This window comes from Monodelphis domestica, chromosome 4 (assembly GCF_027887165.1).
Source record: "Monodelphis domestica isolate mMonDom1 chromosome 4, mMonDom1.pri, whole genome shotgun sequence".
Lineage (NCBI taxonomy): Eukaryota > Metazoa > Chordata > Mammalia > Didelphimorphia > Didelphidae > Monodelphis > Monodelphis domestica.
Window position 1 is genome coordinate 154,363,103 of NC_077230.1, and position 15,424 is coordinate 154,378,526.

Here is a 15,424-nt window from a genome sequence, read left to right on the forward strand (position 1 = left end):
CTGCCACATTCTCAGGAGATTACTTAGTCTACGTAATTACCCAAGAGATTTCTTACTCTACTCTTCCAGGTAGGACAATACCTGAACCTGGTCAGAGATTGAAGTACTAAATAAAAATTACATTGAGTAAAGCAAGAGGGAAAGCAACACAAAATGATTATTTCATTTTGTTTTGGGGTAAACAACTCTTCTACAGAAAACAAATGCACTTACATCACTTATCTGATCAGTGACTTTCCTGACATGACTATTGATCTGCAGGTCTGGATGGCAGATCCATTCATGCAGATGGAGGCGGTAATCGATTTCACTGACTTTCTTCTGGGAATCCTTAGCAGTAACAAGGTCCACCATGTCTGGCACAATGTGGATTTTCATCTTATTTTTTTCATAGGTAGATCTGTAGAGGCGCTGTGAGGTTAAAAAATAGTACGATTAGACCGGAGAGCCCTATAATAATGCCTTACTTTTGAAGCTCATTTTTCCTAGGATGTAGAAACGGCAGTGATATAGTCATAATACATAATGCATGATGCATAATGCAGTCAGTTAGAAGAAGATACTTAGCTTGCAGATTAAACTCCACGCCATTCAATCATAGTGGGTGGAAGGGAGGTGGGAAGGCAATTTAGAAGCTGCTCTAGTTTCTTCGATACACATACTTTCCATATAATTTGTTTAGGAGGTGGAATTCTAGTGTATGTGATACAGAAGTTTTGGTTACTTGCTCTCATTTAAAGGATCATCTTAGGAGTAACTCACATCAATGTTAAGTTTGCCCACTCGAAGGCATCTTGCTGTATTGGGATCATCATCGACACTTCGTGGTAAAGTATAGAGAGCTTTAAACTTCTCATACTCTTCACGATATTTGAGCTGCAGAGTAAAGTCAAAAGAATTCAGATTTTAAGAAAAATACAATCCTTTCTAATATATATACATATATATATTCCATAGTCTTAAAAGCTTTGTTTCTTTTGATATCAGTAAAAACTAATAATGATATTCCCAGTAACTTCTGCATTTAAAAGATTTGACTGGAAACCTGAAACTCTTGGTCAGAAGCTCTGTCTAATTCCTTTCATAAAATATTATAAATAAGGGAAAAACTAACTTTAAGGTAATTTTCATACTTCTAGATTCTGTGCTTCAAACAATTATAATGAAATCAATCAATAAACATTCATTAAGTACCTCATATATACTAAGCATTTGCTAAGCACTATAATGTCCTGGAATGACTATATTGTTTTGAATATCTTCCTTATATAAAGCATAAGTATGGTTATGATTGGTATTATTTTTCAGTGTATAGCAATATTTTTCTTTAAAAATAAGTTTAGGTATTTAAATTTAGTTTCCAATTAATATTGTATGTTCTCTAAAACGCTTCCAGGAAAAAATCCATCACCACTCCCAAATTTGGCCTGATCATCTAGACAAGATGAACTGAATTGTACAGAATGTTTGTCAATCAGATTGTGATGTGTTTATATAGACAACCTAGGTAGATCTTTTCAGTGACATGTATTTTGGACATATAGACCAAATGCATAATGAGATGGACCCAGAATTAAACAATAGGAAGTAACTGGTATGAATTGCCTTCAGGAAATTGGAAAGTTACTTTAATGATCATAATCTTCTCTTAGGAACTAAGATCCATTTTTAATGCCACCATTCTATCAGTGTTGTAGTGTGTCTGTGAGTCATTGAATACTATAGCCACTGAGGAATTAAAAGGAGCATCACTAAAAAGGCAATGAAGAGGTGCATTTGTGGGTGTTGGGAGGCTGCAACATACAAACAAAAAAAATAAGGAATTAGGGAGAACTAGAGTGAAGAACGTCATCAAAGAAATGTGTGATAAAAAAGGATGAGGTGTGAGGATAAGTGGTGGGCAGTCTGAGTATTCCTCTGTTACCCTTGTTTATAGGTAGGGAGAAATCAAAGAAGGTCCCCAGAATATTAAGTAGGTTCTTTGAAGTGAACTTGTGAGAGGAATGGACAAGAGTAGTATCAAAAATGGCAGATTGCTATCTTCATCCCATTTTGATGGGATAAAAGGGTGATGAGAGTATCTGACTAGAATAGGTGTACTGGGTCAAAAATGGCTCCGAAAGAAGGAGCCAAATCAATCTTTACATAAAATTTAGAAGATTAGGAGATAATGGTTAAATGCTGTTAGTCTTATGCCATTCATTGTCCTCTACTCTGGCTAGTTAAGTCTTCATATGTTCTAAGTTTGTCAGGTGTTCCTAACTTGGAGTCTGGGCACTTAAAAAACAGCAACTATATTTCAGTTCAATTGGCTTTCTTTGTGATCTTCTGCATTTTATTTTATGAATTTAAAGAAGGAGTCTATAGATTTTGCCAGATTTCTAAAGGGGCCCATGACAAGAAGAAAGGTTAAAAATTCCTGATTTAGATTAAGGAGATATCACATATCCATTGGCGGGGCTTCCAAAGAACACCTCAAGTGATGTTCTTAGCTAACTCCTATAGTCTGAAGCAAGACTGGAGTCTTTAAATTTTAAGGGAAGTCAGTACTGTTATCTGACTGCATGAATAAAATAGATAGATAAGGCGTGATTCCTTTGCTTTTCTCTGCCCTTCCCACTTTACAACATTCCCCCCCCTTCAGTGAAGTCCTTCATTTTGTTTGTATTAGCAGAGAAAATAGCTGTTGGAGGGATGCTTGTTCATTATTTATGGTTGGATAACGTGAACATTAGAAATCTTTTGTAAAATTACAAAAATTTACTATGTAAATGCTTGCTATATGATTTATTTCATGTGAGCATGGCTATGGGGAGGTGCTTTCTTCATTTTATCATTTAAAACTATTGGTGCAATTAAAAAGTGCAATGCAAAAAATAAATTGGTGATGCATGGAAACTATATGCTATTCTCATTACTATGTCTAAATGCTTCCAAAGTTCCCCAAATAAAAACTAAAACTAAGAAAAAAATTATTTGAAGTTTTCTAGAATAAGATTAGATTACAAAGGTTGTAGCATCAACCATGGGCAAAAGAACTATGGATTTCACAGTAGTAGGTTGTATCAGAAGATGCTTCAGATGTGAAAGGTCAGAGGATGGAAGCATCCTTTCCAGGACTGTGTGTATTAGGCTGACTTTTCATTTGCCTCTAATTTTTCCATAGTTCAAGTGTTCTTGTAGCCATATCTATATATAAGAATTATTTGGAATTTCATCTATTCAGATAAAGAAAAGGACAATTAAAGTTCCAAAAACTAAAAAAAAAAATCTATGTGGCACATTGTGGTTCAAAGAGGGCCAGTGCCGTAACATGATAATGTCTTGACTTATGTGTGAGTTGGATTTAAGTGAAGCTGAGTTGCACAAATTTGTCAGCCTCCATCTCTCTTCCAAAGTCATTGAAGTTTAGGGGCAAAGCAAAAGTCAGGATGGCTGGCAATGGCCCAAGATGCGGCAGATGACTTTGGTGTCTTTGATGTCTGACTAAGCTCTACGTTCTCCACACTGTGTGCTTTAGCCACCTTCCTGGCCATTGGAACAAATTATCCTCATTTGCTCATTCTCCTGGGGGAAGTCTTCACATGCAGGGGGATACATCTCCTAACTTACCCATGGATTTGACCTGCCTGGTGAGAAGTTTTACTGAGTATGCTATAGCTCCCTGGGGCCACAGGTGAGAGTTGGGTGAAAGATGGATGTGCAGCCATGAATAGGGCCCATTATTTCTCCCTGAACACCTCATATATAATGTATATGGCACATATAACTGATTTGAATGACTAAAAAAAGATCAATCAACTTTAAAACCAAATAGATTGACATTTTATCAGATGAATTCCCTTCATTTATTGTTTATTTATTTAGTGGTCGCACAAAATCCTTTATTCTAGAAAATAAGCTATATTTATGGTATATTCTATTATCTCTTCCTTTCTAATATTCTACTTTCCCATTAACTTCAAGGATATTTAAGAGGTTCACCCCTTCATGATTCATTGTGAGCAAAGCCATTCAAGTCTTTCTTTGCCACATAAGCAATTCCTAAGAATGGGAACAGGTAAATGAGCCCTTAGTGCTCGTTTGCCTTGGAACTAATACTTAGGATTGATTCCAAGACAGAAGGTAAGGATTGAAAAAACTTTGAGAGCTGAATCTACTCCAGAAGATATTGAAGAAGAATTTCCTGTTTGCATGCAGTAGATCTGTCAACTGGCTTATTAAGTAGTCATTCAAAAGACATTTTTAAAAAGCTTATGGGTAAGTCCTACAATAACTTGTCTTGAGAGTTAGTGTATCCCATGAGAATGGAGGATATATGTGGACAGGATGAAGTAACTAGGAAAAAGCCAGGCTTAAATATCACACGTTAAATGCACTTACATGGCTAGCCAGATGTTTCTGGTTCTTGGCATGTGTCAGTGAGACTGAGTTGGTTGGTAGTATGTAGCTTGTAGCTTTCACTTTTTCCCAGGCATCTTTGTAGAGATTCTGAGGAGTTCAAAGAACAAAGTGTTATTACTGGAAAATATATTTTAACTTACATCTTAGCCTATATAAGCATAGCAGTTGCTAGATGGTATAGAGGATAGAGCACCAGACTTAGAGTTAGGAAGATGAATTTAAATCCCGCCTCAGACATTCACTCACTACGTGATCCTGAATAAGTCATTTAACTTATGTCCATTTCAATTTTCTTATCTATAACAAATAACATAATCTATAATAAGCATATATCCATATATATAATAGATAATAAATAGTATCATCTATATTAAATACTGCCCAGGGTTTTTGTAAGACTCAAATGAAATGATATATAAAAGATATTTTGTAAACCTTAAAAGTGCTATATAAATGTTATTGCTATTATAATTAGAACATAACCTTCTTTTAATGTTAGCCTTCTCTGATGCCCACAAATCTCCATTTTTTTTAACCATTCAAATATTTCATAAGATTAATAAATCTTAGTCTTGGTCTAACAAGACTATTCAAAGATGCAAAGGAAGCGTCATGCTTGCTGATCATCAGAGACCTTAGCTGAGAGGAGAGGATAAGCTCAAGCTTAAAGACAAGGTTGAATAGGTGAAGGATTGCATTTCTTCCTAATGTTCAGCATAGTGCCTTGCACATACAAATAAATTATAACTATGGCTTTGGGGACAGCGGTATGCTACAGATTAAGGTGATCATGGGCAGAAGCAGAGAGAAGGACAGGAAAAAAAAAAACAATATTCTGGCCAAATCCTTTCTTTCATTTCACCACCAAGTTTCTCCTCACATCATAAAGCAGATAAAAAGAAAAAAAGCAACCCAACTCACATTGCTAAAAAGACTTTTTAGATTCTTGGTTCTGTCATAATCCACCGTTTCTAGAATGGTAGTGTATTTGTCCTTAATTTGATGATAATTTTCTTTATATTTCACCTACAAACAGAAAATGTTATTTATTTCCATCATTTAAAAATTAGCAGACAAACAGTTAAAGACAAAGATAGAAGGCAAAGATTAAAGGAAGCCTACCTCGCTGGCATTAATGCCACTTTGGACGGCAGTCACATAAAGTGGCGTATCTGTGACCAGATTGTAGTTCTGTAAATTATCTTTACTTGCCGCTGTATATTGCAGCTGTAAGAGAAAGAAAAAGCACATGGAAAGTGAGAACGTTGACTTAAACAGTTGGCAATATGATCAAAGCTATGTCCAAAGCCATGTTCTTTCCATATTCTTGATCTAATAGTAAAATGGTGAGGTGAATGATATGTGTTTTCTATATCTATCTGGAACTTTTCTTTCCCTTTTCCTCTAATCCCTTTAGAGATATTGATGATATGGTCTGATATGATTTACTGGATTATTTCTGCCCTTTCTCCACCTACCTTCCAGGAAAATAGAATTCTATTTTAATCTCACAGGTTAAGGTTGCAATGCCTCAAGATAAATAAGGGATGGAATAATGGAAATTTCAAGGGCACTTGAGGTTAAATAGTAATAAAGATATTTTTCAGGCAGAAGATCTTTAGCTTTCCCTTAAATCATTATCCTTACTATCAAAAATGGAGATTTTTTGAGTTTTAGAAAGAAAACTCAACTAGGAATTTGAATACTTATGTTTAAGTTTTGTCACTTTTTATTAGTTAAGTTTTGTTCCTCAAAAATACCTAATCTTACCATCACTTAGTTCCTCAGTTAAAAGGGTATATAGATGACTGGTCTTTCTATCTCATTGGATTGTTGTGAGGCTTAAGAGATAATGGGTATGAACAGATTATATAAATTCAAAATAAGTAAAAAAATTAAAAATTAGCATTATTTTTTAAAAAGTCAACTTTTTCTTGATCCTCAATCCTTCAAGGAGATTTACCTACCTGACTTTGAAGATCATAGGATTTTTTAGCATGGAGGATTTGAGGTGTATCCCAGACGTAGCATCCAATTCCTCTCAGCCAGTTTAAGTCATCTTTATACACATTCTGAAAAGGGGAAGAGGTGGAAGGCAGCCATTATCAGCATATCTACCATAGTTCTTTTTATGAACTAGATTTGGATTTTTCAATAAATATTAGACAGAAGTTTAAAGACTCCTTCTAAACATTAGTATTGGTCAGTCAATAAGCATTTATTAAATGCCTACTATATGCCAGGCACTGTGCTAAAGTTTGGGGATAAGAAAATAGAAAAAAATAATCCCTATCCTCAAGAACTCACAATCCAATAAAGGACTATGACTATTGAATGATTAGAGTAAAGAAAGCATTAAATCTGGCCATTTTCTTTCCAGGTCAGAGAGATTTCATATTTATTACTTGGAGATTTCTGTGGTAGGAAACTGGAGTCCCACAGTCTCTCCTACTCCCTCCCTCTGGCGCCAAGATTGGATCTACTTTTTACAAGTCATGAGGAAGGATAACTCATGTAATGAGGAACCATGGAGTTGAGTTAGAAAACCAACACAAATTCTGTATAAGATTTATAAGAACTAGGACTAAGAAGAAAATGGCAAAGAAGTGCATATAGGAACACTTCATTATTTATCCTTCATCAAACATTTCTGCAGCTTACTAAGAATCGAGGTGGACTCTCATTTTGAGTGTCCTGTTGATGAGTTCAAGCAATCATGGTGTCCAGGGACCGCCAAGTATCTTTATCTGGCACTGCTTATGTTATTAATACGTGTCCCTGAGATCCCCTCTCCACTTCTAGAAGGTCAGCTGTACCTGACAGCCAGTAGAGACAGACATACATGCATATCCATATGTCCTGGCACACTAAAGAAGAGTCTCATTGGGTCTGAACACCATTTTCTATCCATATTATATTCCTTATTATTTTGTTTAAAGCACAGACATCATATAAGAATCAGAACTATGGAAGAATATGGGTGGGCAGATGAAATGTAGAAGCATGTGAAACTTGTGACCTACGAATAATGTATAAAATACATACATCACTCAAAATCTCCTGGGCATTTCGGGCACGAATGACATTGGGTTCCTCTGGCAGAGATGTCCACTGGTGAAAGTAGTGTCGATACTCCAGGTCACTGAGGATGTATTGGCATTTTTTAGCCAGTACGTGGTTCATCATGTCATTTGGAATATGGATATTGGCTTTAGTATCTTCGTAGTGTCTTCTGTAGTTCAACTAAAGGACATTAATTTTGTAGGAGGAATTAAAATGTGTTAGAATACTTAATCATATTGAGACCTAAATTATAATATATATTAGTATCTAAAATGGGAAGGTTTTAGTTGATTAATTATTAATTTGTGGAAAAATCTTAATACTTCCTTTTCTCAACTTCTTTTTACCTCTTTATCATAAAGTAGTTTAATTTAACAAGCGTTTATTAGGCACCAACCATGTACAAGGTACTGTGATAGTTGCTTGAGATTAAAAAACAAGGAAGAAGCAGTCCTTTAAGTTAGTTACTCTTAAGCAACTAACATTTTACTGGGGGAATATAACATATGAGGACATAAATAAATATAAAATAAGTGTAAGTAATCTGAGGGGGGTGAAGTAGAGAGAGCACTAGTAATTGGAAGGATCAGGAAAGAACTGTATAAGGGGTTTAGGAGGCAGCATTTTTAAGGTGAGCTTTGAAGGAGGATGCAACTTCTGTGGAGGGGATAGAGAATATGAAGGGCAGCCTGTACAAAGGTCCAAAGGTGGGAAATATATCGCCATGTCCTACAATCCTAATGGTATCACTTTAAAGATAGACATATATAACAATCCAGAGATTAATATGGTCTGCTGGGGTGACAATGATATGGGATGTATCTTAATGAATTCATTTACCCCTCAGCCCAATTTTAGTCCAGGGAGTATATAAGGATAGGGCAAAGGTAGCTTAGTTTCTATTAGGAATCACTTGAAAAATATGAAAACACTGCTACTACAGACATGCAAAAATGCATTATGGAAAATGAAGGTTTTCCCCTGAAAACGTAGGACTTAAAGAATATTATACACAATAACTAAAACAATATAGATGAGAATAACCCTTAAAGGCATCTCAATGCCAGTTGATAACAACGAAAAATCTTGGTTCCAAAGCCTCTACCTAGTAGAGAATTGGGGCATTATTGGGACAGATGGGGATGTATCTGCTGTCAGACGAATTTGCTTTGTTAGTTTTTCTAAACTATTTTCTTGTTAGAAGAGTGGTCTAAATGGGGGCATATTGAGAAATGACATTTTGTTGTAAAACAACCCAGAAAATACCAGTACAAAATAAACAAAGAAAACAAAATGGTAGCTTTTCTTACTTACCGCACTCCTCATTTTTTGGAAATCCAGAGAATGAATAACAGCAGGGAATTCACTGATGTGTTTTCCAGCCAGGTAATGGCCCTTCTGCTTTTCATATACTTCTTTGTATTTAAGCTGTGAACCATTAACACCATTGAGAATCACTGGGCGTATTCTTACCATTCAATCTTTCCCACCAAAAGATCCATACCATATTAGAAAAAAAAATCATACTGACCAGACTATTCACGAAGTCAGCATTCTTGGCACCAACAATTGGTATATATTTCTCATCCAAGGTATATCCATAAGCTTTACTTCCTTCCCAGGATCCTTTATACAGTATCTATACAAGGAAAAAATGGATTGATTTTGATGAGACAAAATCAGTTTTTACCTTTAGATACATACATAGTAAAGTGATCAAGAGATTAGAAAATTGTATAACATACTTGAGTCAGAGGAAAGGCTAAACCACCTCTATAGGTTTGTGGCATAGTCCATCTATGGCAGAGTTGGAGTTCTTAACTTGGAATCCATGAAATTGTTTTTTGTTTATTTGTTTAATATTTTGGTACCTGCATTTCAGTGTAATTGGTTTCTTTTGAAATCCTTTGAATTTATTTTATGAATTTAAAAACATCACACTTAGAATGGGTTCAGAAGGGAGGAGAGGAGTTGAGAAAGATCTATAGCACATACATGCACACACACACGCATACACACAGACACAAGAATTTAAGAACCTCTGACTATTTAAATGACAGGCAGGATGAGTAAATCAAATAAGTAGAAGTTAAGGCACTTTATAGTGAGTGATATAATGGATTGTAGAACATATATTATAGAGCAAGGAATCTTAGAGATAATAAAGACCAATCTCTTCAGTTTATAGATAAGGAGATTGAGACTCAAAGAATTTAAATGATTTATCTAAGGACACACAGTTGGGATTTGGGGGATTTGAGAGGATTAGATGAATTAATCCCTAAAATCCTTTTCAATTCTCTATGATAATGGCAGAATTGGTTAATCAATTTGCAAATATCTTCATTGTTAAGTAATGATCAACTCCCTATGTCATAAATAATTCAAGACAGAAAGAAAGTTGTCTATAATAGCCTAGTAATGCGGGCTATCTGGAGGAGAAAATCCTACCCTGGAAAGAATGAGTTGTCACTAAATAAAGTGTCACTTCTAGAGGAGAAATAAGCAAAACGAAAGAAATCGTGTGTTTATATAGAACAAGAAAACTTCTACCCCATCAAGAAGAAAATGATGACTCATGATATAGTCAGACAAGATTAAAAATACTGACATGAACTTGAGCATGGTTTGCATTACAAGTAAATATACATTATAAAACAGTTCTTACCGTACTATAGAGTTTGGCCATATCTCTGGAGTGGGACAGGTGTGGAGTATCTGCAGAACCAATGTATTTGCCCTTTGCTCGGTTAAATGTCTCCTTGTACTTTACCTAATGAAAACAAAAGTTGCCTGTTAAGACAAGTACGCCCTTGTCTTCCTATAGGGTTTATCACCATAATTCTTAGTCTAACATCTTTTTTGGGGGGATTGGAGGAGATTAAACTAAAGCATATTCTTTATTGACTCTCTTGATACCTTGTAGAGTAGCTTAGTATTATTTATTATCCTCTTATTTTAAGGAGACAACACAAGACATATTTTAATAGATCTCATGGATATCATGGCTGAGGATATGAGCCTTATTGAATAATCCTCAGAGATTCTCAACAATCAAACCTATTTCATGGAAGTGCAGAGACCAGGTTCAGAGTCACAATTTGCAATGAGTAAATTTCATTCATAAAAATGTTCTGGTTTCATTTCAGATAAGATTCAGCTATTAAAAAAGAAATTGCCTGGATCAAAGCATTGCTCTTGCCTAGAAACAGAAATATATTTACTAGTGATTTTTCAAAATATTTAACTCAACATAGTTTGTATAGGTAATATTTTAAATAATTCTATAAGCATGAAAATGACTAAGATCAACAAATATTTGAACTATTCAGCATACTTACACAGTTAGTCAAAGGAATACTTACATCACTCTGATTGACTGAATTAATCTTGGCTAGAACAATATCTGGAGGATCAACCACACTTGTATAGTTGGGATAATTGTCAAGAGCATCTTTCTTGTATTTTATCTGTAAAGGAACAGAATAGATTAAGATGGATGGAGCCTCTGTCCATATTATAAATATAATATTGTTGTTGTTGATGCTGTTGTTCATTCTTCATTTTCAAAAAGGACCAATGACATCACAGAGATGTCTTGTTTGTAGTGTGAATTAAATTTAAGTGAGGCAGAACTGCACAAAGTCATCAGTCTCACTGTCTCTCTTCCAGAGTCACTGAAGTTCTGTGGCAGAGCTAAAATCATGATGACTGGAAATGGCCCAGGATGTAGTGGATGATGTTGGGGTCTTCTATGTCAGACCAAGCTCTAAGTGCTCCACAGTGCCTGCTTCAGTCATCCTTATGGTTGTTTGAACAAATTGTTCTCATCAGCCCATTCTGCTGGGGGGAGGTCTTCACATACTTGGGATAGACATCCCAGCTAAGTCACTGATGGGTTTGAGAACTGTTAGTTACCTTCAAATTGGTTTAGATCATTTGCCAGGAAGAGTTTACTAGAGTGTGGCTACTGAGCATGCTACAGCTTCTTGGAGCCATAGGTGAGAGTTGGATTGTAGGTGGCTACCCAGGGTGGAGGAGCAGCTCTGAAAAGGGTTTGATTAGCCCTTTCATTAGAGGTGCTAGTCTTCCCAGATCACCCCATGTTAAGAATGAATTCAAATGATGTTTCACATACCTGGTTCACCATTTCCTGATTCCTTGTAACCCTCACATGTTCAACAGAATCTAAGGGTATCCAACCAATACCACGGAGCCACTCTAGGTCTGCTTTATAGACATTCTAAGGCCAAAGGAGAAAAGAAGAAATATGTATTATATGGGCATAAATGACCAAGACATTCCTCTTCAGGCTTTACCCCTGTCTTTCCAGACTCTCAACCATGCAGAAAAATATTTTCATCCTGGAAGCTCACTCCACCCTTGGACCTCACACATTAGAAGTACTCTCTGTCCCTATGGCCTCTTCTTTTGATTAGGAAGCCTTCATTTTAAGGAAGATGTGTGGGCCAACCATGTCTTCATTCCTCTCAAGGCTGTACTCTTGACTCTTTGGACTTTCCCTAACATTCTTTTCCCTCCCCCTCTGCTATTCAGCTTCTTTTTTATGTGTTGTCTTCTCCTATTGGAATGTGAGCTGTTTGAGGGCAGGGACTGTCTTTCTACTTGAATTTGTATTCCTAGGACTTGGCATTGTGCCATATTATAAGTATTTAATAAATGCTTGTTGACTTAATTAGTCTAAAATAGATTTGGAAAGCATTCCAGTAGCTGTTAAGAGAATCTCTCTCTCTTTCTCTCTCTCTCTGACTCTCTCTACAAAAACATACATAAATCCACATATATCCATATATGTATGACTTCTTATCAGCTAATATTTTTGGTTACCTGTCCATTATCATATTAGCAGGCATATGAATGGGGAAAGGCACAGTTAATTCAAAATCGATGACAATTTAAAAGAAAATTGTATTTGACTTTGAAATAGAGGAAGTTATGGAATTGTTATAGATAAAAATCAGAAATGCACATATCCTTCCCTTCCATGACTGGTCTTGTTTCCCCTCTTGACTCAGTTTAACTGTTGACACCTTAAAGTCTCTCAGGTAGATGACAGGGAAGAGATTGGATTACTAGATACAATCCATATACAGATAATTGAATATGGGTAAAATGAGAAAGCATGAAATCACTTACATCACTCTGTAGGTCATAGGCTTTCTTTGCTTGAATGACATCATTCTGGTCTGGATGACATGTCCACTGATGCAGGTAATTCCGGTAATCTATATCACTTACAAGGTTCTGACCCTGTTTGGCTGCCATGACGGACACCATATCAGGTGGTATGTTGATTTTGGACTTGGTTTTGTGGTAGTCCTTTTTGTATAGTCTGTCATTTTGGATCTCCCCTGCATGCTCAAACCAAACCAGCTTGGGATCATCTCTCATAGTAGGAACACCAACATAATGGCCTTTTTGCTTAACATGTTCAGCCTTATATTTGAGCTGTTGGTAAGAAAACATGCAGATTCATCTCATTATTACTATATGTACTCATATATACAGTGATTAATTATAAGACCCCCAATTCCCTTGTCTACAGAGTTTAACAAAGTTAGTGAAAATGTGGGAAACTCATTTTTTGAAGAGCTCCAGGAAGAATAAGGAACATTTGGAGACATGAGAAAGGGAGAAAAATAAGCCTTTGATAGAGAGTCTTAGATATGGAAGCAGGAAGAAAGTCAACCTTGGACTGTAGGAGTTCAAAAGAACACTTCCAAAGTCCAAGGTATAGTATTTCCCATAACCAATGATCAATCTTCCCAAGATTTACCCAAGTGAGCATATATTACCTCACTTTGGACATCACTGGAATGATGGGCATGGACAAAGGGCACAGCATCTGGAGGCAAAATGTAACCTGTGGCTTTCTGTTTCTCCCAGCCTTCCTTGTAGAGGTACTAAGGAATAGAATGCAATTAGAAAAACAAAGATTAAAGTCAGAAGCTCAAAGTAGTAGGAATATTCTGTCAGTGAACACATGTGTAGGGCAGGGATAACTTTATTCCCAGGAAAATGTTGCTTTTGAGAGGGCAGTTTTATTATCTATAGAATTCCCAGTAGAACCATGTATGCTATGAACTTGGTCAGGGATGGAGTATCATTGATGAATTCATATTAATGCTTTAGATTTGACTGTCTAAATGATTGCCAATCAATCTGTATCTGTGGCAAATGTAGACCTACCTGGTCTAGGATCCTGGCTGCTTCCTGGGCAGTGTGAAGTAGTGGTGTTTCTGTTAGGGTATACTTTGATTTGGTGTCATTCCAATCTTTGCGGTATTTGATCTAAAAAAGAGAACATTTAGGGAATAAGGCATTTGAAGTTGAGGATGGTGGAAAAGGTAAAGGTTTAAGAAATTCTCCACAATATAGTTTAGGGAAATCAAACCTAGATACCATTAGGTAAATATAAGTATCTAGGTAACTATATCTTAGAAAATAAATAGAAGAGTGTATAGAAAAGCTTTGAGTAGAGGTAACAAGAAAAGCTATATTAAATGTTAAAGAAGGTCAAATATTAATGCTGTTGTTTAATATTATTAAAGAAAATAATATTCTCACATCATTTAGGATCTCTCCACTTTGTTTTGCTGTTATATAATCAACTCGGTCATCCACAGGTGTAAAATTGAGAGTTTCAACCTTGGTCCGATATTTTTGCTGCAGGGAAAAGACACTATGGTGAGGCAAAGCATATTGTTCTATATATGGAAGAACATATGTAGCATCAATTTTTCATTTATGATGGTTATTTAAAGTGCCTTGTTTCTAAATAAAATATATATTAAAATAGCATTTTCTTGGCACTTTAGTTTTCTTATTTTTATGTTTAGAAACAAAACAATCAACATGACCACAGAATCCATTCATTTTTGTTTAGCAACATCAACCCCAGCCCTACTTCTACATTGTCCTGAAATTTGGAGAATCAGTAGATCCACATGTAGAACAGGGATAACTTTATTATTGTTGGGAGGGCAATTTTACTATCTATAGGATTCCTAGTAGAATCATGTATGCTTCAAATTTGTTCAAGCTTTTAGTTGGATCATGAATAATGGAATGTGACAGAGATAGGGCAGGATCACTTTGGATAAATGTGAGTCTTAATCAGATAGAAGTGTTTCTAATTGGTGAAATGGTCTGTGGAGGTAAAAAGATTGGACATTGCAGATTGAACCATTTTATTGCTCAACCTCTTGTGGAAAATGCTTAATGGTGATGGAAAATCATTACCTCGCTAAAGATATCTGCAGCATGTTTGGCATGATTCACTGAAACAGAGTCATTTGGCATCCACCCAATTCCCCTCAACCATTCCAAGTCTGCCTTGTAAACTGCCTGTGGAGACAAAAAGCAAATGATAAGGTTGGTAGCCTTGTTGTCCCTTACCAATATTTCAAAGGAATCAATTTTTACCTTTCCATGGGACTAAAAAAAATTATATTATAAAACATTATGTATATTTCTTTCTAAGTACACCTTCTGGATAGAATGTGGCATTCATTTTTCCTCCCAAGATACATAAAATTATCATCTTCACAGGCTTCTTCTTTGACATGATACAATCAAAGAATATTTTCCCATTGATATTTGTGTCTATTACAAGTTGGAATATCTCCTTGGCTACCCTGATTTTGCTCCCACATCTATTACAGGCAACTGTAATAATCAATAATAATGACAATGATGATCATTGAAGGTTTCCAAAAGGTGTTACCAAATTTACAACTGGACCAAAGATTCAAAGCATATACCAAAAGAAAAGGAAAGAATCATGTAAAGTGGTCCTTCTGAATTGACAGAGAGAATCTGGTATTTTATTGGGGTTGGAAAGATAGTTTTAGGTAAAAACAAATAAACTATATATTTTTAGACTATCAAATGAGCAGGCTATTAAATTATGGCCTCTTCAACTCCAATACTCAAG

General features: G+C 35.6%; 1 protein-coding gene across 40 annotated transcripts in view; it reads right to left on the reverse strand.

The window, feature by feature from the left end:
- The window catches only part of NEB (nebulin), a 232,512-nt gene that overhangs the window by 71,495 nt on the left and 145,593 nt on the right, over positions 1–15,424 (reverse strand). For all 40 annotated transcript variants that reach the window (XM_056793863.1, XM_056793864.1, XM_056793853.1 and 37 more), the window contains 17 exons: positions 14,731–14,835; positions 14,056–14,154; positions 13,678–13,779; positions 13,284–13,391; positions 12,625–12,936; positions 11,606–11,710; positions 10,833–10,937; positions 10,136–10,240; positions 8,999–9,106; positions 8,782–8,895; positions 7,450–7,647; positions 6,372–6,476; positions 5,527–5,631; positions 5,326–5,430; positions 4,384–4,491; positions 763–876; positions 214–411 (listed from right to left, as the gene is read on the reverse strand). In XM_056793863.1, the coding sequence (XP_056649841.1) occupies positions 214–411; positions 763–876; positions 4,384–4,491; positions 5,326–5,430; positions 5,527–5,631; positions 6,372–6,476; positions 7,450–7,647; positions 8,782–8,895; positions 8,999–9,106; positions 10,136–10,240; positions 10,833–10,937; positions 11,606–11,710; positions 12,625–12,936; positions 13,284–13,391; positions 13,678–13,779; positions 14,056–14,154; positions 14,731–14,835 (2,196 nt within the window). The remainder of the gene's footprint in view (positions 1–213; positions 412–762; positions 877–4,383; positions 4,492–5,325; positions 5,431–5,526; positions 5,632–6,371; positions 6,477–7,449; positions 7,648–8,781; positions 8,896–8,998; positions 9,107–10,135; positions 10,241–10,832; positions 10,938–11,605; positions 11,711–12,624; positions 12,937–13,283; positions 13,392–13,677; positions 13,780–14,055; positions 14,155–14,730; positions 14,836–15,424) is intronic.